This window comes from Molothrus aeneus, chromosome 5, assembly GCF_037042795.1.
Source record: "Molothrus aeneus isolate 106 chromosome 5, BPBGC_Maene_1.0, whole genome shotgun sequence".
Lineage (NCBI taxonomy): Eukaryota > Metazoa > Chordata > Aves > Passeriformes > Icteridae > Molothrus > Molothrus aeneus.
Genome location: NC_089650.1, coordinates 35511068 through 35538899, shown reverse-complemented (window position 1 = coordinate 35538899; position 27832 = coordinate 35511068). Strand labels below are relative to the sequence as shown.

General features: G+C 39.0%; 1 protein-coding gene across 3 annotated transcripts; it reads right to left on the bottom strand.

The window, feature by feature from the left end:
* Positions 1–4325: 4325 nt before the first annotated feature.
* On the bottom strand, positions 4326–26347 carry MDM1 (Mdm1 nuclear protein). Of its 3 annotated transcripts, none has more exons than XM_066550282.1 (15): positions 25977–26347; positions 24929–25034; positions 23433–23785; positions 22493–22609; positions 20573–20716; positions 18884–19017; positions 16677–16776; positions 13519–13557; positions 12978–13153; positions 12322–12603; positions 10394–10539; positions 10173–10273; positions 9019–9259; positions 7885–7953; positions 4326–5673 (listed from the first exon to the last, which is right to left on the bottom strand). In XM_066550282.1, exons 1-15 carry the CDS (start codon positions 26130–26132, stop codon positions 5567–5569), a joined length of 2271 nt encoding a protein of 756 aa, XP_066406379.1. In that variant the 5' UTR covers positions 26133–26347; the 3' UTR covers positions 4326–5566. The 3 variants fall into 3 exon arrangements, with proteins under 3 accessions (XP_066406379.1, XP_066406380.1, XP_066406381.1); XM_066550283.1 differs by lacking the exon at positions 25977–26347 and adding an exon at positions 25506–25599; XM_066550284.1 differs by lacking the exon at positions 25977–26347 and having other exon boundaries at positions 23433–23726; positions 24929–25010.
* Between the last annotated feature and the right edge of the window lie 1485 nt (positions 26348–27832).

The following is a 27832-nucleotide window of genomic DNA, read 5'->3' as shown; positions in this document are numbered from 1 at the left end:
CATTTTGAAGACTGTCCTTTGGGAAAGCAAGGCCTGGTTTCCATACAGCTTTTGCAGCTTCTGTTGGATCACTCGTTGCACTCGTGAGGCTCTGTTAAAAGTGCAAGAGCAAGAGCAATCATTTGCCAAGAACTTGCTCTTTGCAGTGAGAGCTGGGTGGTACAGCCAGAGCAGCAGATACTGCTTAGTGTTGATGGTTCTTCAGTGGAGGGCGCAAAGAACAACTCAAGCTTCTTACTCCTCACTTTCTTCAGAGGTCATGATAATGTTTTCTAGTAAACTATGTCAGCTTTGTAAATGTTACTGACATTATATTTATGCCAGGTAATCTTATGGCGAGGTAACTAAGGCAAACTGTGAAGATTTCAAGTGGACCTCACAGTTTTTCCTTTTAACTGTGTTTAAATCTGATATACACATATACTCTCTGTGTATGTATACATATGTGTGTGTGTGCTGGAACAGTTATTTTTTTCCATAGCAGCTAGTATGGGGATCTGTTTGAAATTGTGTTGAAGATAATGTTGATAATACAGAGGTGTTTTCTTTATTGCTGGGCATGGGATCAAGATCTTTTCTGCTCTTCACCCTTCTCCATTAACATGTAAGCTGGGGGTGCACAAGAAGTTGCGAGGGGACACAGCCAGGACAGCTGACAGCAATTGACCAAGGGCATATCCCACACCATGTGGTGTCACGCTCAGTATATAAAGCTGGGAAACAGGAAGGAAGTGGGGAGACATTCTGAGTGATAGTGTTTTTCTTCCCAAGTAACCATTATGCATGATGGAGCCCTGCTTTCCTGGGGCTGGATACCTACCTGCCCATTCACCATGGGTACTGGTGAAAGAATTCCTCATTTTGCTTTGCTCATGTGTGGATTTTGCTTTACCTATTAAACTGTCCTTATCTTAACCCACAGGTTTTGCTCTTCTGATTCTCTTCCCCATCTCATTCCAGTGGGAGTAGGTGAATGTCTGAGTGGGGCTTAGTTCTGGCTGCAATTAAATCATGGCTGTGTGTACATATGTATATATAGATGTATCATTTTTTCTGAAACTCAAGGTGTCTTTGTGTAATACTGTCATGTGCTGGGATGTCTCCAAAGCACCTGCTTTAGGTTGTGAATTAGAATAGGAATGCCTGGCAGGATCCAGAAAGCATGTACTTTTGGATTTCTCCTTTCTAGACCCCTTTCTGGTTCCTGGGTTGTTGTGACACATAAACTTAATCTGCAGATGCACCCTGTTCTGGAGAACTGGGTGCCCAGCTCTTGCAAGGTTGTCTGTGTGCATTAGGGAAACCTGCTGAGGCTCAGCTCAGCTAGAGTGGGCCTGTGAGTTCCCAGAATGGTGCTCTTGTGAGGAATGGTTGTTTGTGTTTCCAGGGGGAAGCTGGCTCCAGCCTGTTTGTGGATTTTAGCTTACACGACACATAGCTAAAAACAGGTAACAGGAAAACAGCATCATAATTCCTATGCTGTAGCTATTTTTTCTGGCCCCATAAATCTCACATTCTTGACAATGATTCTACTCCAAGAGGAAACTCGTTGACTCACAGAACTCTCTTGGGGGATTGTCAATAGCAGTACACTCGTCTGGGGAAGGGCTGGGGCAGGGGCTGTTGGCTTCCTGGGGATGGATACAAGTTGGAAAGCTGCTGTTAGTGACATGAGAGCTGTCACCTTCTCTAATGGCTCTGTTGTAGTGAGTAACTGAGCTGCCAGGGGCACACTCTCAGACATGCTGAGCTCAGAGTCTCAGGGGAAGTGCTGGTACATGGGCAGTGTCTGAGCACAAGTACTTCACCTCAAATAGTGTTACTTCCCTTCAAAATGGCTTCATATAATTAATCTATTACATGATAAAACTGCTAGTACTTGGTCAACCAAAGTGCTGGGGCAATTTCTTAACCTGAGTAACGGTTTATTACTGGATTTTGAATTATAAGACAGTTTGCAAAATTCTGCGCAATTCTTCCACTGTTACCTGCCAGAGAGCAATGACACCAGAAGTCAGATTAGGAGAATGTATTAGTACCTGGAATTTTTGAGTGAAGAAGAAAGCTGGTGGTAAATAATTTCATTTCCTTTCACCTTACAGCATCACACACTGGGTTTTGGGGCTGTGGCCCTTGGGTGCAGAGGGGAACTCCAGCTACCTGACATTGGTAAAGCCAAACCTGTTTTCAGAAGGTTGTTACTCACCACATAGGAATCCATCAGCAATTTAGTAGATGTGGATGTATTAATCTGAAAAACCCCTACAAAACATACTCATAGTGATTAAAGTACCACTAGATGACTACTTACTGAGTGGCTTTGTGACTTAATTCAGACTGTATATGCAAAACCAGTTAGAGAATCAGAGAGTAAGCTGAGTTGGAAGGGACCCACAAGGATCACCAAGTCCAGCTCCTGGCCCTGCACAGCACCATTCCCAGAGTCACTTCCTATGCCTGAGAGCATTGTCCAAATGCTTCTTGAACTCAGACAGGTTTGGTGCTCTGACCACTGCCCTGGGGAGCTGTTCCAGTGCCCTACCACCCTGTGGGTGAAGAATCTTTTTATAACATCCAACGTAAACCTCCCCTGACACATTCTTAGGCCATTCCCTCGGGTCCTGTCACTGGGCACCACATTGAAGAGATCAGTGTCTGCCCCTCCTCTTCCCCTCACAAGGAAGTTGCAGACTGCAATGAGGTGTTCCCTCACCTCCCTTGACCAGCTGGCAACAAGTTGGGAACAGCTGAAGACATTCAGACTTACTGACTGGGTCAGTTATTACTGTGCTGGTTTTGTAAATCTTGACCTTGAGTTGACAAGCTCACAAAGTTGTTTATTCCTGAGATACATCTCCTATTGACAGCTGCCTTCCTCCTTATTTTTCTAAAGTTTCCTTGACAGAAAACAATACACATTCAGTGCACAGCACACACTTGTAATTATTAATAAAGGGTGCACTTTTGAACATTTTTTCCACGTTCAGCTTGCTTGAAAGAACAACAGGAAATATGCTTGAAGGCTGGTCTGAAATATTTAGAAAAAACAAAATTCCTCTTGAACGAGATAAACAATAGCAGAGAACATGCATAAAGAATTTTACATCTGCTTTGAAGACCACAGCACACACTTCAGAAGCTTTGCACTAGTGTAACTCAAAACCGGGTATTTTGTCTACACTTCCCTTTGAAAACCTCTGTCCAGAAGTAATTCAATTAGATTATTTCAGGCACATACTAGAAGTTGTTTAGATGGGACATAATGTCCAGTGATGTGTGAGACACCATGAACTTTCATTCCAACATCTAAATTGGTGTTGCAACAAAATGTGTCCCCCTTTACCACAGCTATTCTCTGCCTGGCAGAAATCCATACACATCAGCCATACTGCACACATCTGACAAACTGAGCTGCCTCAGATGTACCAGACTCACCTGTGCCACCACAGACAACACTGTAAGCAACACTGGCACATATGGTGTTATAGTATCTGCCACTTACAGGCCTCAAAATCAGACCTGCACAAAAACTGTTGACAGAGCTGTCAGACAGCCAGGAAAACTAGGCAAACATGGAAAAAACAAAGAAAGAGGACATAGTTCATAAAAGTCAATTAACAGGTATCACAGAGAAATAACAGATGATGAGAGCTCTTGGCCAGGAAAACAAGGAGAACATGTTGATATGAATAATGTAGATAGGTACTTCAAAATCAATGCACCCACATCACAGTAACATATCATCCTGAACAAAAAATATTTCCCCTTTTAGCCATTAAGTTTTCCAATATAAAACAATCAATTTAGAGGAAAAATGGAAATTTTCATCAATGCTGTTGCACATTTTCCCTTTCAGTAGAAATTTTATGATCAATTATAACTTACACATTAAGTGAACACCACAGAACAATCCCAAAAGCTCTTAAGATAAAATAAAATACCTTGATTTGTTTCAAACAGGTCCACTGGTAGGAAGCCACTGTAACATACAATTTCTGGAAGAAGCGAACACCCTTTTCTAACATCATCGGTACGGACAGCACTAATTCACTCGCTCTTTAAATAATTCATTGGGGACTGACCCTTTGGGCATTGCAGCCTTTCCAGCATGTGTAACACCCATCTGCTGCAAGTCACCATTTAGAATACCTGTAGTCAGTTCTGATTTCTAGGGTCAACATATCTAGCTTCAATAAATTACTCTTTCTAAAGATCAGCTCTGAGGTGACGTCTTTCTTAAGTCTACAGATATTCAAGCTGAACAGGTGAAACAGAGAACAGAGAAGTGCCAATGTAATAGGCTCTGCCAAATTATCCAGCATAACTTAAATAGAAACAAAGCAAACAACCGTTTTTATTTTCAGTAATATGCATACATAATTACATACAAAATCAAAATGCAATCAAGTGTGTACAAATTTCAAATTGTTCTTGTACAAAATTTTCAAATAAAGTAGTATTAAAACCTGAAGCCACACAGAGAACTAAACTGCTTGCTAGCCACATATTTCCTCTACTTCATTTATCTTGTCTGCATCACTTGGAAAGATAAAATGAGCTGTCAGCATAAATCACAGACACTTTTCACTGTAACAATCATAATGCAACATGTAACAATCATAATGTAACAATCATAATCAGTCTCCCCAAAACAGGAAACTAAGATAAGAGGTAATTAAAATATAAAAGTCAAGGAAAAAAACCCATTCTTTTGAGTTTACTTGAAGAGATCACTAGTCCTAAATACCTGAGTTTGAAGTGGAACTGGGGAACACCACTGGTTAAGGTGGCTGAATTTGCTTTTTCTAGAGAAGCTGAAATTAACATGGCTCTTAGTTGACGAGACAAGCATTCATATTAGTATAGCTGACAAACTGCAGTATTGTACACTCTGAACTCTGACAGTCATCCTGGCCAAAAACCTGTGGACAATGAACAAACCATAATGCTTCGCTTTTCTTGAACTTCTTAAACTGTGTGTTTTACAGTTAATGACACTATGTAAGTGTCATTAAGAAATTAGAATTTTTTGGTAAAAGGTTAACAGTAGTAAGTAGTAAAAGTAACTCTTTGTTACAGCGCTGTGTTATGCTGACAATTCATACAATAACATAAATGCATATACCACAGCTGCCCTTAAGATAACTTGATAAAATAAAGGAACTGAGACATTTGATGAACGATGGTGTTGCCCCTAAATACTGGTCCAGGTCATACTGCATGACTGCAGCAAATACCTTGAAAAGTCACACACAGGTTCCATAAAAAAATAATTATCTCAGTGTCAAAAGGTGGCATGGCACTGTAAAAAAAAGCCTCACAAGGCTGTTGTAACAGAGTGAATTAAGACCTAACTCTCAGATATAAAGAACATTAATTTTCAACAACATCAGTTTAAATACTTAATTTTCAATTGGGATGCCAGGTCCTAAAACTTGAGCCATATCAATGGTAAGGGAAAGGATGCTGTGTGAAACCAACAATCACAATTTTTTAAAATGTACACTACAAGCTATACGAAATAAATCATTTTACTGAATAGTTTCTATACAACAGGAAGGAGAGACTATGCCTTGCCCCAGAAATCCTTCCTCTTCTGAGCTCGTTCCAGGATCTGAGACGCAAGAGAACTAGATGCTGCTGAGCGAGCAGAAATCTGAGACAGCCTGTCATCTGTGGTAAAGCAAGGGAAAAAGTAAAGAGGAAGATTAAACATACATATTTAAACACAGCTGACATTTTTTTGAATATTTTTTATGCCCTCTTTCACAATGGATGCTAAAATAGTACCACAATACACTTCAATTCAATTACTTGGCAACTGACATGCTGGAGAAGAGACTCACAAGGAAGCCTCTAGTATGTTAATTAAGTTTAAGAGAGTTACGTGCCCACCTCTTGAGAAACTCCAGAATGAGACCCCTCTGTTCACCTGGGAATTGCCCAATTCTCCAAGCCACCTTGATCTTTACTTTCCTGAGTCAGAAGACTTCAGGAATTGTTCCTCTGCCACTGAAATCTATATAGATTACACTCTGGTAATGACATATTCTTGAAAGCAATCCACTGCTTCAAGCAAAGCAGACAACCTTAGAAAAATATGACTAAAATATCAGAACCCATGCTGCTAAGAAGAGCCCTTCTGTGCCAAATCCAGCTAGTGTGCCAAAAGCTGTTAAAAGGAACATGTCTTCTGAAGAAAACAGAAGTTTACCACAAAGACAAGAAGAAGCAGGCTTTAGAAATATACTTTTGGAGGGTCTTCCTTTGGAATACAGGGTCCATTTCACACACAGTAAAACTCCTAACACTAATCAGTCTTGATGTTGCTTGCCTGATAAAGCACATTATAATTTTTCAACAGCATTATTAAAATGTTGCTACAGGTCTGTCAAGATGGCCTCTATGAAAAATGACCTTAATTACAGGCATTCTCCTGCAATGGATTAGAAAGAATTGTATCACTAGCCACCAGACGTGTCACCAACAAAAAAAATCCAGGGAAAAATTCCTCAATTCAATCCAAACAGCACCAATATTCTGTCAGTGTTTGAAATAACTTTTCAGCAGAGTTTCTAAATTCTTAAAATACAGTGAACCTAACAGCCTGTAACAGGATCACACACCATGTATAACAACTATATTCCCACATATAAGAAAACTGCAAACTGCACTTCTGCAAACCGACATGTCATTGGAGTAACTCCCAAGTTTGTACCTGAACAAATATGGGCATACAAAGTATCTGGGAGCTGGCACATTTCACCTGTTTCTGCAAGTTCATACAGTACCATTCAGCTCACAGGGAAAAATAAAAAAGAAACAGCAGCTACAGCATTTAAGCTGTTGGCAGCAATCTGTGTGCAGCAAGCTGCAGAGTACTACAGGATTTTGCATGTTTTATGCAGTTGCACAGAAGCTTGGCTGAGCCATCTGCACCACCCACATATTTTGCAGCCAACTGCAATGAGTAAAACAGAGAATCAGCCTGAATCTTGGTTAAAACCCAAGGAGCAAAGAAGCGCCAAGGGGTACAAAAATAAGCTTTTGGTGGTATAACTATAAATAAACTGCAATCAGATTCAGATATAAACCTGCTCTGCCATAGCCTGAGCTGAACCAAACCAGGTGATTGCAACTAGCACAGCACCACACCAGGCTCAACTGCAGACACCACACTAAGAAAAAGTGTATGGCAGATGCAGTGACTTTGGTTGACTCATGCTACTGAAAGAGTTTATTTGTGTCTGCCCACAAAAAGGCCAAGAAGATGCAGCTGCACAATGGCTGCTCTCATAGATTAACTTTAAAATAAACATTAAAAAAAAGCCCAAAACAGCAATCAGAATAGCAGCATGCCATAAGCACCCCTAACACACTGAGCAGAGGAGAGGTGGGAAAATTAAAGTCAAGAGGGATATTTCATGTTGCACATCTGGGGCTAAAGTCTCAGATGCAAAATCTTTATCCTGAAGTTTGTGCTACCTTAAGTTGCAACCAAAGTTACTCCAGCTGCAATTTGGGCCGTGTTGCAGTTTCTCTTGGTTGCTATCAACACAAAAGCTTAAAAATGTGTGGGCAGGAAACAATTTAAGGTATGGAACTAACCAACCTACAGTAACCATACCGAGAGCCACAATGGTCTGCTAATTTTCAGCCACATTTAATGGTTTAATCATATTCCCTAAACCTTCATATTCCTACTTCAGATTACTAGGATGAACATGCTCAAATTATTTTGATAAAAATACACTACAGCTATTCAGGCAAGCACATAAACCAGCATTACTTACTGCATTCAGAAACATCTCACATTAATGCAGAAGTTAAAATTTATTTAGGCTACATACATGATTTACAATAATACTTTGGGACAAGAAATACCTTCATCATTACAGTTTCTTTCCCGAAGGGGCAATTGGAAAGTTCTTGCTTTTGGATTGCCAAGATTCCCTAGGACAAAAAGTGAAAAGGCACAGTTTTGAATAATTTCAAAACAGACCAAAGACAGTATTTAATTTTAGACCATCTAAAAATTTTGTAACATTATTTCCAAAACAAGAATCTTATAAATAGCCCACAGGAAAATTCTACCAGACTCCTTACCCTAAGATGAGGTAAAATAATCTTGCTCCACTGCATTCTTCTCAAGACACCGTTCTTTGGTACATGCTATAAGTCACTTAATGAACTGCACTCAAGGTGCAGAACTAGAAACCAGCAAATTTTAACCTTTCTGAGGAAATTCTCTGCATTTCACCTTCCTGCTTAACTTGACAACTGCTTGTTCTGTTCTAGAATAGAAATACTTCTTTTTAGCTAATCTCTGTAATCAAAAGACCAAGAACTGTGGGACCTGAAGCAGCTGTGGGAAATCTTACCAGAATGGAGACTAAGAGGACAAGAAGTCTTTTCTTTATCAAATTTACATCCCCAGTACTCTTAAACATTGTTAAACACTTTTGAAATGTGTCAGTACAAATCCCTCCTCAGCCAAGAAAAGGTTTTTCTCAATATCCAATAAACTTTATAGAGATAGTTTTCTAGTTTCCTTACCCTGCAGGAATAATTTTAAGCAGCTTACCTCTCAGAAATCCACAACTCTTCCAAAATAATACTACATCATAGAGGTCCCACTTAAACACTGCAGTTAGCAATTGCAGTTGGAAGAGTGTCACACCATCCAGTTGCAGCCTAAATATTAAAATTTAGAGCTGTTCATGCTAAACCAAATTATTCTCATGAGTAGTATTTATTGAAATGAATAAAGCAAAATCAGACAACAAACTGATCACTGTAATACAGTGATATCAGTGGAATCTGAAACGAAGATGGATGTTGTACACATTTCCTCAGCAAGACTAACCAACCATATAGTTAAAAAGCTTTTGTTTGTAAACAGCACAATCTTTGTAGATACTGTAAGGCAGCAAGCTCAGCACCTCTTGGCCTAAGCACTGCACAGTAGTCACTTACATCCTGCATCAGTCTAACACAGACTTAATAAACAAAACCCACCATTATGCTGGAATTCTGGATCTTTAAGTGTCCCTTGAATACGATGAGAGGGACTCCAGCAAGACACAGAGCAGCTTTTTGCTGACTTTGACTGTTCTTGATGGGCTGAAGCAGGAGAAACTTGTTCATCAGCAACCCTTTTATGAGGCCACTGATCCTGCCTAAGTGGCAGAGGATCCACAGTTCCCAGCCCAGCAGGTGCAGAGTTAAAGAGTGAAGTGGCTTCCATTTTCACATCAGGCTACAAACATAATAGAAAGAAAAAAAAAGGAAGGATCATAAAAAGCACAAAACCACAACATCTCATATACAGTCTCCAAGTACAGACTCTCACATATGCAGCAAATGTTGACTATACAATTTTATACTTCTCATGCAAGTACTAAAAGAAAAAGTATTCCAAGCTTGTGAGTGTAAAGAAAATCAGTTCCTAATAAAAAGTATTTAACATGGACTGAAAGTAATTTAATCAGATCAAACCAAGAGCTTATTTTCTAAAAATGTGATTTTTTAGATTTTACAGTAACATAATCAACTCATGCAATTGTCCTGCTTCTGTTACAGAACTTACTGCAGAGGATGTATGCAGTCAAATGGTAGCTCTCTTCGTACAACACAGTGCAAGCACAACTTGACAAACAGCTACCAAAATTTTGAGGATAACTACTCCTAAATGTTTCTATTTTTCTTTAAGTAACTACCAAAGCTGCAAGTAAAGTAAAAGCAGCACAGAAGTAATGGAAAAGTGAAACTATTATGGCACATTAACCTACCTTTTAAATAAGCACCCAACCTCTCCCTCTTGAATTTCTTCCAACTCAAGCAATCTGGAGTTGTGCCCTATATCAATGGCTACAGTAACATTAAGGGGAAATTCTACTGGCAACTTTTTTATTTTTCTGTAAATAGATCCTGTGCATTTAGCCAAAGAGGCCAAAATGAAACATATCTAATCTCACTCCAGTAGTCTCAACTCATTTGTTTGACACCCCAAAAAACCCTAAGTATTCAGACATGCCTTTTTTAGTCACAGATACTGACAATTTTAAGACAGCAACTAACAACTAAAGAAAAAGATTTCTTAAATAAATTATTAATTATTACTTTAAAAGAGCACTTAAAATTCATCATGGTAAGTCTGTTTTCTGGCTCACCTGGAAGGACTCTTTTTTTGTAGGGTTTGCTGCTAAGTTTTGCCTTCTCTGAGGTGAAGATGAAGACTTGAAGTTAGGAACAGATGCTAGAACAGTACCTCCTATTGTATTGGAAAAGATGAAAAATGCCTTATTACATTAAGTAACATAATAAATTAATTCAATTATGTACTTTTTCTTTAGTTCTTGAAACATTGCATTGCATTTACAAGTGTTTTTACCAACAGCTGGGGTAGTGTGATTATGATGAGTCCTTGGGGCTCCTGCAAGAGCTCTCAGCTTCAGAGTGGGGTGCTTGCTGCTTCTCCTTGAGGATACAGAAGAATCTGACACAGCTGCAGAAGTGTTCAATACTAAGGCATTCTCACTGAAAAAAAAAATGAGTAATGATTAAAGGATTAGCTAAGGAAGGACTCAGGAGTCTTGCACTCAAGCTTTGTTTCCAATCCATTCCTACAATGAAGCCCAAGGCAAGACAGTTAAGGCCTTAACACCCCAACAGCCTGTAGCTAAAACATTCACTTGCCAAGGGGAGTCCTGGATTCCAGCTTTTAAGCCTCAATTTCTGTATTTTGAACAATCTCAAGCTATATATCCAGGCTCTCTTTGTCCTGAAAAACCCTGAGCATACTGCTGCACAATACAGAGGCTCAGTAGCAGGGCTGGAAAACTTTGAACCCAGAAAAACTTTGAACATGATTGCTGCCTAAGAGCTGGGAGTGTGGGTTTGACATCCTTCAGTCAATGTGGTGGAACTGAAGCCAAATATCCCAAATTTCTGTAATGGTTATAGCCCCTGGGTGATTAGATACACATCATCATATGATGTAAATAAATATATCATACATTATATATGTATATATAATACACATCAGCACTACCACTTCAGTCCTCTGCCTCCAGGTGCATTTCAAAAGGAGGTGGCAGCATATCCACAAACCTGATTCTATCAGTACATGATAGACACATCTAGGCAAAGAATTCCTCATTTCCAGCTCTCAAGAAGGTGTAACATGCAAGAATTAAACTGCTCTGCATGGCTGAGTCCAGTGCACATCTCAGAACACACATAACAAGATGACAGAAAATGGACAATGTCAATCAGAGACATCTATGAACTAGACTATCTCTAGAATTAAATAGAAACTTAGAAAGGTTTCTAGGTGATGGTTTTGAAAGCCTGCATTTAATATCTGTTCAAGTCTAACATCTCAATTTTTTTTTGTTTGAATACATGGTATTACTCCAAATGGAGACAATTACAATTTCTTATCTTTGATTAGTGCTGCAACACCAAAGAAAAAATGCAATGAGGAATACAAAATGTGTAGCTGAAATGGCTACAAGGGTCAAAGCTATTCAGAATTATATGTCCATCAAACTAAAATACTGTTCTACAAAAAAAGGTATGCAAAATTTGCACAGTAAAAAGCCAGTGACTTCTGAAACTAGATACAATTTGGATCTCTCAAATGTCAAATACTGTACTATGCACATACTGAGCTGATCTCCCAATGTTTGGGCACACCCCTCCACATTTTTCCCACCGTTTAGTAACATAACCACCAGTGATTACTGGATATTAGTTATTTTCTTCTCCTAAATCCTTAATCTTTGTCCATGAAATTTTTAAGAAAAATAGATGCCTAAGTACAGTATTAGCATGTATCCTGTCCTATCAAATTCTACACTGTCAACTTGAAACAAATCATGAACTTTAATTTTCACTGAACTTGGCTGCTGTGTAATGAACAGTCTGTTCTAAGAGGCCCATACTGCATATTTCATAGCTTTGGAGAAAACCATTAGAATCATTCATGATTTTAGAAACTTCTGTCTTGCAAGTCAGAAATACAGTATTTTTAATCATAGGTCCACTTCCCTCAACCAGCTCAGTGTCTTAAACCTTCTCATTCCTTATTGTACTGTTCAAAACAGAAATACTACCACACCAATTTACACTTTAATACAAAAACTATTTAACCTACAAACGTAGGTGTATATATATATACACGTGTGTGTGTATACATACATGTGTATATATATATATACACATATCTATATATACATACACGTGTGTGTGTGTATACATATTTTTATATATATATATATACACATATATACATATCAAAAAACCATTCCGTTTTACCCTTCAGTTTTCTTATCTTCTTTAGCATCCTTATTGTTTTCTTCTAATTGCTGGGCCATGACTGCAGCCTGTTCATCTGACTTTTCTTCCTCTTTCTCTTCTGTTAATTGTTGATCTTCTTTTTCTTCAGTACCTTCTTGTTCATCCCAAACTAAACGTCTTTTGACTGGAACAGTTAAAGTATCTGACATGTCTTTCTTTGTGCTGTCCTGATGAGCTTGTTCTCTGGAGTCAGGTTGCTGTAGCACTTCAGGGCTTGCTGCAGCCTCTTTTTCAGAAACACTGGGTAAGAAAGAACACAGCATTTTGTACCTCTGATTTGCACAATACACATGTGTCTGTACAGAACATATTCATCCAGTTCAGTTCTTTGCAAGAACAACAGCTCAGACATTGAAAACTAGTATGGTTGACATGATGAATGGTTAAATTGCCACTGCAATTTTATTTGATGCTTAAGCACATCCCATTTTCAAACTAGATTTTATGAAGACTCTTTCCAAAAATGCAGTGTAAATGAGGGCTATATTTTCAATTTAAACAACAAATCAGATTATGAGAAGTGCTCAAAAAACAACTACTTCCATACAAGTCTATATTCAGTATTTTGCTCAGTTTCAAAGCTGCAGAATAACAGGCAGGAATGACAACCTTACCCAGCAAGATCTAGAGCTCTGATGTTGTTGCTGATTGCTTCTTCTGAACTGGAAGTTGAGGACACATCCCAAAGACTGTTATAATCAGACAGGATCTGATTGAAATGGTATCGGGAGAAGTGTGTTCCCTCCACTCGTTGCCTGTAAGCCTTTGCTCTTTCTCGAAGCTCTCTCACCTAGACATCAAGGTTCTGTAAGTTTCACAGCTGTTTAAACTTCACTATTAGGCTGCTATAAATATTTGCATTAGCTACTGGCAGCTAGGAGAGAAAAGCAAATTATCATACATAATACAGGGCCAGCCACAGCACAAACATTGCATTGCATGCCACAGTACATGTAAGAAGAGGAAAGCAAATATAATATATTCAGTAAGCATGTTTGAGCCATGAAGCCAAAGCGAAATTGGCAATTATTCATTCCAAAAGCACAAAAATTTATGCAGTAACTATGAATAAGTTTAGTGCTGGATTCTAGTTTTTCCATCAGAGCTCAGACACAGTGCTCCAAACACTGAAAGAGTAACTTGGATGCAACCAACCTCCATATACCACATGGAATTTAGGGTGTTTTGAGATGCCTAAAGAGAAGAATACAGAGTTATTTTTCAATTTCTTACTTTTCCTCTCAACACTCAAGAGTGATATTGTTATTATCACCTTTGTAACTTTACTTCAGTCTAAGAAAGAAGCTAAATACTAAAAATCTGCCAACATAGCTCTATGCTGCCTCCCTGAGATTCAAAAAAAGCTCTCTAACAAATAAAGTCTGCACGGGAATTCCACCAGTTTTTTGCCAAGCTTGAGGAAGTTAATTTAGATTTATAAATATCAACACTCAAAAATACATTCCCCACTAACTTATAATAAATTCAAATCAATAGACCTGTGTGTGTATGTGTAATACTGACTTTGTATGCTGCAAACACTACAATTGTCTCTAGCTACATAAACATTAGTGAAAAGTTAAGATTAATACAAAATTCTGGGTGCTATTGTATGCAAGACATAGCATCAACATTATTCCTTCTAGGCTATCAGTAACTGCAAGAATGAGATACAAAACTGTTCAGGTGTCAGTTTTACTCCAAAACAGTAAAAGTGATAACCCCCCTCTTCAAACAGTATACAACATGATTTTTACAGTTAAGACCATTTAAACACTTGCTGTCTTGTGTCCTTCACCCAAACACAATTAAAGTGCAGGGAGAAAAAGCAAAACCAAGAAGTTTATGTTTAAATTATTAAAAACAATTTTGTGATATTGTGTGAATTCTGACTGACTAAAAATGGTCCACAAGAAATAAGTATTTGTCAAAGAGCAGAAAAGTAATACTGACATTTCCTCTACCACATTTTCATAGCTTTTCTTTTTTATTCTTTCTTCATGATAGATTTCACTTCATTCCTCCTGCAAGGAACAGAGTTAGTGGGCTAAACTCAGCTAATCCCACTAAAGTAACTGGATGCAGCAGATGGATATCCAGCTAACAGCCCACAATTTGACCCACTAAACTTCCAAAGAATAGCCCATTAAAAAGATACGCTTGTCATTTTCAGAGAATTTGAAGTTTGATGTGCAAGTGATTTACTGGATTACTCACTTGAACTAGAAGAATAAAAAATTAATTATGATAGCCAGAACAGAAGGAATGTAAATCCAGAGCAAGAGGGTACTGCAGGAGGAGGAAGAATACTAAGTCTCCTGTGAATTGTGAAGAAGTACAAAGGACAACCATCTCCTTCAGCAACTCAGCAGGCAGCATTGACTCAGCAGGACACAGGCCCTAGGGAGTCCAACTGCAATTACGAATTGCTCACATTAATTTTTCAAAAGCATAATTAGACAAGACTTTTTTTCAGTCAACTGCTGAAAAGCACACTTAATAATAAATTGCAGAGAAGCAGCCTACAAATAATCACTATGGCTACGGTCACACCACGATTCCATAATGGCATTTGCCTGTTTGGACTCAGAACTCCAGAAAGCCTGCTTTGGACAGAAAGTCACCCACATGCCAAGCAACTTCTTTCTAGTTTCCTGCAAATCCCTTTTCAGCAAGAAAATCTCTGTGGAAAAGTCTGATGCACTCCAAACATATCGTGACAGTGTGGGAAATCCTTGATTTTTCATACACTCTAATTAAATGCCACATGTAAAGTTGACCATCCATCTTCCACTTGCAGTCTCCTCATTCTTTCCCTCAACTGTACTGCAGTGACTCCTCCCAGCTGACTGTGCCACAAACACATCATATCCCAAGGCTCACCCTTTAGTTGCCTACCACTCAATTGCTCTTAAAGCTGAGCACTGCTCCTTATTGGTTTGAATCTTTCATGATGCAACATCAACAAATTAAAGTATTATACGCCAGAAAAATGACATAATATTCTACAGAAACATTCACTATACCATTTAGGCTGCATGCAATAGTTCATAAAATTTTGCAATCTTAGTTACAGTAAGTCTAATGCATATATCAATGCATATAAAAATTAAAATTTTGCTTCTTTTCAGTCCTTTAACATCCTCTTGAGGCTATTTACAAAGAATGGATTGTCTCATGCATGCATACACAAACTCAGATTATGAATCATCTCATACTTTAATATACTTTAAATATTGAGATCTATTTCTCATTTCTCTGTATATATTCTGAAATTCTTTCTTTTTGCTAAAAGCAAAATTACTTGCTATATTAACTCTAGCAAGAAAACACAGAACTGAAAGCTACCAGACTACTCCTGCAATTCTCAGATAACCTTATTTTCAAAGAGAACCTATATTCTCAAAGCCCAGCACCCTAGAACCATTTCCTCCAGTTCCACCTTCCACATCACCGTGGTCCAAAGTGATGAAGAAATCCACATTTCCAAGTATTTGCCACACAAGTGCCCTACAAAGGCTCCCTCTATCAGCTCACAAAGGCTCCTCTATCTTCTCTATCAGGGAGAAGACTACGTCAATTCAGTGAAATCAGAGTTGCAGAGCTAGCTCTAGCAATTTCTTAGCACATTATTAATGGTTTTGATTTCCTTGACTAACTCAGGAATCACACTTAATAATGCTAAGAAATGTTGTGGTCTTGAAGCTACTCAGCATTTTCACAGCTCTGTCAGATGACTTCACGTACAGTATAATATGGATTGCAGTTTCTGAATAAATGACAAGAAAATACACAGACTGAAACTTGCAAGAAAAGTTCTCTATTTTATGTTGTGTATGACAGAATTCAGTGGATTGCATTTAATGGATTCAGGCATGGTAAGCTACCGAACTGTGCCTGACCATAAAGCCAACCTAGGCTGATACATTTTGGTTTTATTCCCTTGGAATCTCCTATCATTCAACCCCGTATTTTGAACACTTCTGCTTGTTACAACTGGGCTGAACATCAAGAATAACATTACCTGTCACAAGAGACTGTCCTGAATGAACCTGATTGTACAGGAAACAAAATTTCTCCCTTGCTTTGGACACATTAATAATTTTTTTAGTCTCATAATCTTTTTTCTTTTTCCTATGTATTATACTGACTTGTCAGAATCTAATTGTCTTTGCATACTCACCTTTGGGAGCTTGAGTCATTAGCACTACAATCTCAAAGCTGTATCTTATAAATAACACAATTCAAAGTTTTGCATCTAAAAATCAAACTACAAAGAATACTCGGGCTTCAGATTTTCTAAGAATACTCACCTGGTTGTGAGCTTTACTCTTAATACGAGACCAAACTCCGTCTTTGTAGAAATACTGGGCTGGAGACAAAAATTTTGACCTATATTCAGTGTTCATCTTCCTAAGAAATCAAGAATGAGGAGGAAAAAAAAAGAGTAAAGTTTGATATCCAAAATACTCTTTAAGAGCACTTTTAAAGTTACTCAACAAGCATAAATATACTTGCACCTAAATGCCAGTGAGACACAAAAAACACAGGCACAAACAAGAACTCAAACCAACACAACGAGGAAAGCTGTGAAAAATACTCATTCACAGTTGGCGGTCCTTCAAGTACTTACTCCTACTGTTTTTTCCTTGCAACACCTCCACCAGAAGCTTTTGCCCTGACAGCCAGAACATAATGCACACATCAGCCTCAATTTCTTCAATGCAAAGTGTGGAACCTTGATTTAAGTCACTGATGAAGGTACATTTAAGTAAAAATGCATGGTTTGTCATTAATGTGTCTGAGACATTTCCTTCTATAAACTCCATTTTAAAGGCTCACTGCATATGGGTGGGGTGAGCTGCTGGAAACATCTGACTGCCAGAACACTGGTCAGAATAATTCATCTACGTCCTACTGGCTTTGATCTTCAAAAGGCCTCAGTACTTGAAAAGATGGGTTCATTTTTCCCTTCTGCCACACACATACAAACACAGAAAAATTAACATCATGTAACCTATAGGAGGCAGTAAGTAGTACTTCGAGTCCTTAAGCACTGAACTGTGGATGTATCAGCTTAAATCTAAAGATATTTTTGGATTTAATCATGCTTCAGAACATTACCAACTTAATTTTTATATATACAGCACGGGGTGGAAAAGCCCTATTTTTCAATCCTTCTTCAGAAATAGGTCATAAAAGTCTGAAGTCAGAGAATAAAATGAATGTAAAAAGAAAACTACGAAGGTCAAAAAACCCTTTATATTCAAAATTTCTCTCAATATGTCCTTTTCTTTAAAACTGACAGAAATCCTTCACTTTTGGTTGCCAAACCAATGGACTAGCACAAAAAACACAATACTGTTGAACCTGATCCCAGTCATTCTGCTGCAAAAGCAGTCCATGCATTGCAACACAGCTTGCATACAAGTAACAATCCTGTCTGCATATTGGGAACTTGAGCTATTTGCCCAGTGATTTTTAAGAGAATTTTGTCTTGTGCTACTACACTGCAGGCATAAGAGGCAGAAATTTGCCTTTAGATGAAAAGAGCCCCAGCAAATGATCAAGAATTTTTTGCACATTACTCACTGCAAAATTGACTACAATCTACTGCAAAGAGTATGAAAACCAAGTAGTTAAAGGTTTTAGCTATACCATATCCTCTCCCTTTTCCATAAACCAATTTTATTTCATAGAATTTTGGGTGATCATTTTGTAATCAAATCCCAATATCCACCAGCATTTAGGCAGGTAAGTCTCCCCTCCCATCTTCAATTTAATGCCTTAACACTGCCACAAAGAATGAAAGCAATTGCTGGGGCATACATTAAGCACAAAGACATGAGAGATGGAATAATCTATGCATTTTAAAGCCTACTTCTTGGCTTTTATTGCTCTTGACATATCTCGGATGTGTATGAAATGGAAATACAAATTCAATTTTTGCAATGTAGGCCATGTGGCAAAAATAAAAAGATACTCTGATAGCACTCAATAACATACAATTTCACTTCATTTTCATGCTTGCCAGATTACTCTAAAAAGGACAGATTTCTTTCATTTACCTTGTGTGTTTGCTTTTGTTACTCAGGCACACAAGCCTTTACAGACCAGAATAAGCAGACATCAAGTACAATCACCACAGTTTTAAGGTGTGGAGTGGGCACAATAGATAAAGTAGTTTGAAAGGTGACTTCCAAAGCACCAGTTGAAAGTTAAGCAGCAGCACTGCCCTGATTCTATTTCACTCATGTTTTCATTACTACTACTGTTATTGCATCACAAGGTTCAACTGAACAGGAGTGGTTACAAAGCTTCCACTTTGCTGCCCAGAGAAGAGGATGGAAATTAAAATCAGGTTTAGATGTACCCACAAGCAGCTCAATCTCAGTATTGCAAGGAGCATCTGGCCCTGCAACTACAGCATGGTGTGGTTAAAGGTCCATAGTCCATCATCCTAAACACTGGGCCACTGTACACCTACTCACTAGTCTAGGTTTTCCTATTTTATACATACCCACGACTTGTATGTAAAGTGAGGGGCTTTGGACTGATATGTTGCTTATTATTTTGTTTAGGATGTTTCTGTTCTGATTTCCCTTGTTTTGTTGCATCTTCTGCTGGTTTTTGAAACGGTTCTTCCCTCTTACTCTAAGGCAAAGATAATTTTAAAAATACCACATTAGCTAACAATCTGAAAACCCTCATATTTCTTTTGACATCAAGCACTTGCAAACAATTAATTTTCATGTTAGCTGTTTTGAATATTTAATACAAACAAGAATACCACATTCTTTTTTAAGATAAAAATAAACTAGCAAAATGCCAAAGTTAAGATTGAGTGCAACATTCTGCTAGCTAGATGATCCATTTTGACCACTTTACAGAATTACTTCAACATGAAACACAGAAATAAAATAATGCAATATCTACACATTCTAACCTGAGTCCAAAAGGTAAACTTTAAAATATTTATTTTGTTTTACAAATGTTTAGATTGATTTGCTTGGGTTTTACACCGAAGATTTTTTCCTGATTTCATTCTTTCAGAAATGCAATGCATGACTTCCAATTATGCTAGAGATCTTCACAGATATTGTTCAAATTCAAATAAAAAAAAAAATTTGAAACCCACCAAAATCCCCCAAAACCTTTTCAAGATACTGATCAGAGATGAGGTATTGCTATAAACAAGTTTTTAGGTATTTTCACAAAAATTCCCTTCTCATGACTCCTCTTGCTTCATTTATTAGCTGTTCTTGAAAAATGACCTGAAATTCCAGTATTAAAACCAGATAAATGCTTCCTGAAAGCCTCAGGCTTTTCAAGCTTTTTTCATATTTACTAAGAAGGAAAAGGGGACATAAAATTTCTCACCCCCAGATGGGATTTAAAGAACTGGGCAGATCTGAGTTTTAAATGATAAAGCCTCCAAGCCAACAATCCCCTCAGGAGTACCAATGGCTTAGTTTAAGCCAAGGCACTGCATGCTAAGTACACCTTTAGCCCAGCAGTGGTCCTCACGAACACCTTGTCTCACAATGGCCCTTTCTGTTCTGTCAGCAATAGAGATGGGTGGTGAGGAGACTCAGATTAACTGGGAGCACCACACAGCTGGTACAACCCAGGCCAGAAGATTCCTAAAAAAACAGAATGACAGCTTTTTGGAACAGGTCATAAGGGAGCTGACTCAGAAAGGCAAAAAAAGGAAGATGTATGCCCAGTGGAAGCAAAGTCAGCTGACATGGAAAGAATACAGATACTGCTTGCCACTGTGAGGAGAAAAATCACTATCTCTGATTTATGAAATTCAAAAGTTCCAGACCTCCCATCTAGCCCTACTGCACACCAAGATACAACAACAGTACCAATCAGAGTATAAATTAGAGATTTAGATTGCAGAAACTATCCTAACTACTAAAAATAAAGCATCAATTTGGAACAACAACAAAAAGTAAAATCACTTCAAAACTCAGAAACTTAAAACTAAAAAAAAAATGCTCTATAGAGGACCCACTACAGAGCCCCCAAAGAGCAGAGCTGTACAGAACTCTTCGGTCTCATACAGCAAAACCACCACTGAGTCCAGTGTCACTAGCAACACTAAATAATTTCAACCTTAACCCACCCCCATACAGAACAGATCAAAACTGCAGAACTACTACTAAAGCTTTTCTTTCTGGGAAGTATTTACTTGTTAACACACCAGAAATTCTTCCTCTTCTGAACCATCTCTCTCTTGTGGACTCTTAACAGGAGGAGACCCCTTGGAATTTCTCTCATATGCAGCTTCAGAAGTAATGGCAGGAGGTTTAACCGGAGGTATGGATTTCTTTGTGTTGCAAATCAGCTGCGTGGGAGGAAGAAAACAAAACAAAAAAAAAAGTGTGATTTGTTTATCTTAAGGCTAAATTTTCAAAATCTGTTAACTTATTCACACAAATACACTCACATATGAGCAGAGAGACAGTCATCTGTAAAAATATAGCACGTGCAGACTAATGAACTTCTAGGAGAAATTAAAGACAAATTTAAATACATTTAAAAGTGACCAAGACAGACACAGTTAAACCTGTTATCAAACACTGTTCTTACTGAAATTTACTATCAGAGGTTTTGTTTATTTGTTTATTTTCTTTTTTGTTCTCCTTCAGAGCTGTATGTAGGATCATGGTTTTTTAAAGGCATGCCATAAAACCTCCATATGAGTCCTCAGTACATGTCCTGTCCATAAGTAACAGAAAACTGCTCTGAGTTTTAGAGCTGGAAGCTTAGAGCTTGGGCAAATTAAAATCCACTTCTTTTCAACTAACATAGTATTATAAATCAAGGTAGAGAATTTGTCTCATATGTGGTCATGGGGTTCCAAATTTCAAGACTGCCATATGTGAGAAGCATACATGTTTCATAGATTTGCTATGAGAATTTAGGTCTGAATTATAACCTAACTTGGATAACTTTGACATTTTCACAGAATCTCTTCAAGGGAAAGGGATTGTCAGTATTGAGGTATATTCTCAATCATATCAACAGTGAACAATAACAACTTGTTAATATGTATAATTTTTATCATTAAATTTTCCCTAGGTTCTACTTATCCACGCATGTATAGTGCCTACAGACTTATTCTCACTGCTTCTTCTTCTTCTTCTGTGTTAGCTGTGGAAAAAAGTCTTTCTTCTAAAAAAAGCACAAGGCTCACAAGCATTAATAAAGAAATTATCAAACTGATTGCACACAGAATCAAATGGAATTCTCTTTGACTTTTTCCATAAGGTGACTTTCTGGAAACTGCCTCTTCCTCAAAAGGTCCTTTGGCTTCTCTATAGTACTATCATGTATTTCCGTGAGTTTTCATTGGATAAGGGGCTGCTGGAAACATATCCTGCAGTAAATCCACCTGCTTGGCACTCCAACAGAAAAAGACAGGATATTGATTATCTTAGTTATCAACATTTATTGCCTCTGAAGATCTTACTGAAGAAAGAGAAGACAAATGCAGAAGTGCCTGCTTTACACTGTAGAATGACCTAAAAACTGAGTCTCCTAAGTATCTTAAGTCTCCTAAGATCCCAGTAAGAGTTAACTGAAAACACAAAGCAGTCTCACACTCAGTTACTCTTTGTGGTCTCATCAGAAAAAGCAGCATTTTCAACCCTACAAAGCCCAAAAGCTCATGAAATGTATTAAAACGTCACAAGACTATCTTAAAATCAGAAAACTCCACTTTTAAATATAAATATATTTATAATATATTTATTCTCATGAAAGAATAAAACACTAGAGAGACACACTTAAGGGCTTAGAAGTGTATGTGCACAGAGATGGAGACTGAGAATAAGAAACTGGGGCAAAACAGGTAAATTAATGCAAACAGAAGAACAGGAAAGAGCAAAACATAAGGCCTAAGGAGAACAAATACTTAGGCCTGACCACAATAAAGAATCACGTGGAAACAAATACTTTTTTTTTCTCTCTATAGAGAAGTGTAGCATAATTGTAACAACATTAAAGTTTGTCATTCCTTCACCAAAAGAGCAAAAAAAAAGGAAATCTTTTTGAAAGGTAAACTTTGCTGATACATAAAAGAAAGTATTAATTTGCTTTTTGGATTCTGTAATGTTACCTGTTCAGCTGCAAGTATTGGTGACTTTTCATTAGGATTCTTCCAGACAAACTGGCTTTGATATTCAGAATTTCTGGGGATATTTACATCTGCTGTCCTCTGAAGGGCTCTGTGAAACTGACAATGAAAAAAAAAATACAATAATGTCGCGGACATCTTTTCACTAAAAATCCTTTCTTTAGTATTTTTCCCTCTGAGAAGCTGAGAGGCCTCAGAGACAGAATGTAAACAATGGTTATCTGCTGCTGCAGAATGCAACAGGTCCACCTGTGATTGGCCCATCTTGGATGTTTATAATTAATGGCCAATCAAGGACTGAGCTAGCTCAGACAGAGTCTGAGAGAGCTGCCTTTGTTATCATTCTTTTCTTTTCTATTCTTAGCTTAGCTAGCTTCTGAGGAAACCTTTCCTTTCCATTTCTTTTTAGTATAGTTATAATGTAATATATATACATCATAAAATAATAAATCAAGCCTTCTGAACATGGAGTCAACATTCTCATCTCTTCCTTCACCTAAAAACCCCTGTGACCACGGTCACACAATGATTGTTCCCTTTCCTGCAATATTTTGCAACTTAAACATCTTTCAATACACACTTTCAAAACAATGGTTTGGGTTTTGGTTTCAAGAACAAAATGAATGAAAAGTACATTTTCTCATTATAGTCAACTACCCCAAAATCTACATGTTACTGGCTAAATCCTTGTTAAATTGAAATCAGCAGTGATGACACATTCTGAAGATGCAAAGGAAGAGCAAATTCTATTGAATTAAGAAACTTACTATTCTCCCAACAAAGAAGCTACAAGAATGTCAAAATACAAAACCAAGGAAAGAGCGAAACAGTTTGACAAGAGAGGCTGAGCATGGGTATGAAATTACTGTTAGTAATTTTTAGACTGGTCAATTAAAAAAAAAACAAAAACATATTCCCTTACCCCATTACCCATTTTTTCTGATTCCTTTTTTGGAGATGAAAATGCATCATTTTGATTTGGTGGAGCTTCTGAGGGTGATTTCTTCATGTTGTTCTCTGCAAGGGCATGAGCTATTTCACCACCAGAATCTACCACATGTGACTGAACTTTTGGGGGGAGTCTGGGTCCTTCTGGTGTTTCAAGTTTTTCCTGATTCCCATTATCATTGTTGTGGACAGTGTGCAACTCTGCAGCTTCGGTCTCCAGCTGGTCATTCAAATCACAGTCTGCTGGCCATTCAAGGGACTTCGAAATCTGTGGATTATGGTAAGGTACTCTCCTCTTGGAAATGAATTTTGGTTCTCTAGTGATTCCTGAGAAAAAGCCATACTAGATATAACAAAAACATTCACTGAAGACATAATATCACTCTATAACAACAATAAACTGAAATCACATAACTGATTTCTAGAAAGCTTGGAGCAGTGACAGACTATGAATTACAGGCATGGCTGTGAAATTCTGTGTTCTTTCCTATCTGCAAATGACTTTCCACTAAACAGACAGGAACATGGTGCTCCAGAATCATGTTGGATTAAACCCTATATAGCAAAAATGTCCACAGGGCAACCCTGTGCAAATTGATTCTGGGAGATGAACAAGAAAACTAACAGCCAGTGAAAAGAACATGGTCAACCCTATTGCCAGTAGTCAGTTCTTAATTACAAGGCCAAAATTCAGAACACTTATTATTGTAAGAATGAATGCATTGTACTCTAATTACACAGACTGCATAGTGCAGCTGCAGTGTACAGCACCAATTTTTTTTTTTAATCTGCCTTGTGCCACTACAATAATTACTATTTTTTACTACTCTTTTTCAAAGCACTGCAGTTGTCATCACTTTTCAGCTTACTCCTCTTCTTTAGCTCCCTACAGGTCTTTCAATCCAACTGCTATTTCCTTTTCCTCCTGCTTTCTATCCCCACACTTTCCTGTCATGATAATGTCTACAATCCTTAAATCCTACACTACAGTATCACAAGGCTTTTGCTGTAGTGGCTGACCTCTTTCAGTTAGCTGTACCTGTCAGGCTCATAACAATTTTACTCTATCAAACTTTGCCCCAAGTTAGTCTCCCCTTAAAAATGGGATTTTATTTACTATTTCCATACATCACAAATAAAGCAATCCCACCCTCGACACATCCTTGATGAGTTAACACTGCACCTGTGTTTCATGTTTGGGTTTGAGCTTATGCTGCATGTCAGAAACTACTTTTTTTCCCAAGGTTTATATAAATAGCACTAATTGAAAAGAAAGTTTCAGCGTAGCCGTAAAGAATACGGAGTTCAAAATCACACTCTATCAAAATGATGACTAAGACTATAGTTTTAATTTCATGGCAAAGTGCACAAACTGTAAACAGCCCCAGTTCACTGTGGCCATGCACTCATCACAGCAAAGCTTTCCGGGCCTTGGCTGCAACCAAGGGGGCAGCTTCCAGGGGCACTCACCAAACTGATCCGACCGAAGTCCTGCCCACAAGGATTTCTGCTGTTGGGACGGGCTACAAAACTCTGGGCTCCTCCATTTGAAGTTTCTCTTGTATTCACTCAGTCCCTACAGCAAACACAGAGGAGTCTGTCAAGCCACCGGCGCACATCCCGTTCCACTGCTCCCGCCGGTAACACCTCTCCGAAGGGAGGAAAATCACCAACACGCTGCTGCAGGATGAGCTAAGCTGGCAGCCTGCTCTGCATCTTCCAAACCCACCCCCGTCGGAGAACAAAAAGTATTGCTGAGAAAACCTGGAAGCATTTCATGCACCAAAAAAGTAATTTAAAATTTTAAAAAACCAAAACCACAAACATGTATCTTATGTCTTCAAGTAAACGATTTCAAGAACAAACACAGCTTGGACCCGCTGTCACCCGACAGAAGGACAGAACTCCTTCTGCCTTTACCGGCCGGTGCCGCAGCGCAGGGCCCTTCCCTTCCCCGCTACCCCGGACCGGCCGCAGCCCCGCTCCTGCCGCACCCTGCGCCCGGGGCCGCGCCCGCCCCGCCGGGCCCCGCTCCCGTTCGGCTCACCCTGAACCGCACGGGCATGGTGCAGCCGCGGCCACCGCACTGCCGGGGCTCGAGCCCCGCTGCCGGCCCGGCCCGAGCCCCGCTGCCGGCCCGGCCCGGCCCGGTCCGCCTCCCCTCGGCCCGCCGGGCGCCTGCGCGGCGGCCGCCCAGAGCGCGCGGGGAGGGCCCGGCCGCACCGCTTCCCCACCGGCCCGGCGCTGGGGGCCGTGCGGCAGCGGGAGCCGCTCGCAGCGGTGCTGCCGGGGGCTGTTGGCGCCGCGTTGTCCACGTTAAAAGACTGGCCCCGGTAACGGCGCTGTGCGGCCGGGCTGTGTGTCTGGGGAAGCACAACGGGGAGGCACCCGGTGTTAATGCATCGCAAGGCCTGTGGGATCTTGGGCGCCTGGTTACAAAAAATCACGTGTCCACGCATGCAGCTTTACGCTGCTACAAAAACAGCGTTTCGAGAAAGGAATAAAACAAGTTTCTTACCCTTCTGGAGCCTCTGCGATGGAGTGTCAGCTGCCGGTCCGCCTTCGCCACCCCACCCGACCTCGCCACCCGGTCAGGGGATCCGAATCCACCTTCTTGTTCAGCTCTTCCCTCGGGGGTCGCTTTTCTGACTGCCTTCCCCCTGCTAATCTCCATCCTGACTGGTTTTGGCTGTATCACATTAAAAAGAACGGAGAGGATGGTAAAAGAAAAGTGCAGAGATGGACGTGCCGCCCGAGAACGGCCCGGGCGATGTGTTTACACTCCCTGTTGCCCTGGCTGCCGACCCTCCCCGTGTTCCCTGTCCCCAGCGCCTGCTCTGGCAAAGAACCGCTCTGTTCTGTTCTTGAGCGAGGGCTTTGTGTCCCCGGCCTCTCCCAGGCACAGGAGTAATGTCAGTGCCAGACCCACTCAACTCAAGCAGAGTTTAGGTCCGCTGGGACCCTGTGTAACCAGCGAGCAACAATTTGTTACTGTCGATGTGAGGCAGGGGAGAGCACCGATCTGTAATGAAACGCTTGCGAGCAAAGTAAAATGTTCTTCTGCGATGTGAACAGCAGCGGGAGAGCAGAAGAAAGGTGCTGCATTGATAGTGTTTTCAAGTTTCACACATCTTTATTCATGAATTTCGTGATCAAGACAACAGTTTCGGTATAATTTACTTGCTGATTACACTTGAAACCGCTAGGTCCACCATATAAAGTTGTTTGGTTTGTTATTACAGTGATTTATTTCGTGATTTTCAATCAGGTCTAGTTCAGTACATTTTCTAAAGTAGTGTGCAAACTTGCTACAGAATGTGAAAAGCCAGCTGGCAGAAATACAATGTTCAAAATACATATTCCAGGTTTGCCAGAAATCTTTCCTCTTTGATATGTATGGAAACCAGGCCAAACATAATTTCCATATGTTTTTAGGGTGTTTTTCAATTACTGAACTACAACAATGCTTTTATAGATGGTTTGTGGCTGTCTGAATTTAGAGATGGATTTGATTCTTTAGTGCAGAAACACAGTAGGACACTATGCCATCCTGATATGGAGATTTTTGTATTTTTTCCTGTCTCTTTTTATTTTTTAAGATAAAACACAAATTATCCTGAAACAATGGAATTCACATCCCTCTTTATGCACTGATTGAAATTGCATTTTAGATCTTCTCCTTATAGCTATGAGATAGGAATAGCTTATGTGGGGGAAGCTCTTCAATAAATATGTCAACCATTGAGCTACTAGTGTCTTTACCTCGTGTTTTTTATCACTGTTGATGTATATGGGCCACTTCATACACATTACAGAACATACAGGTATTCAAGGCAATATGATATAAGAATGCTAAGATGCTTAGGCCAGTAACAGTATTTCCATATGAGAGTTGAATAAATAAATGAATAAAGAAAACATGGGTCTGTGTGTAGAAAAAGTTGCACTGCATTCACAAACTCACAGTCTGGAAAAGCAGGAAAGGATTGTTTCCAGTTTTCTGGAACATAAACTTGCAGGGACTGATGTAAGTGTCTATCCCTCAGTAACCAGTCTGTATAATTTATTGGATCCTGTTGTTTAAAGCCATAAGCATTTAAAGCTTGTGCTACATTACACATCTAAGTAGTTTTGAGTTCAAGTCACTTCACATTTCTGTAACCCTTGAGAGGTTGACCATTTTCCTCCTTTATTTCCTATAGAGCAAATTTAAGTATTTTAATTTGCCTTGCTGATTCTTACTCCATATTTAAATTATCTTGTTTTTATTCTTCAAATTAATCAGAAGTGGCAATTTCTTTTGGCAAACCATAAGAAAATTATTTTGATTTTCTTTATGCAAATAATTTCAAATGAGTAATTTGTGACCCATGA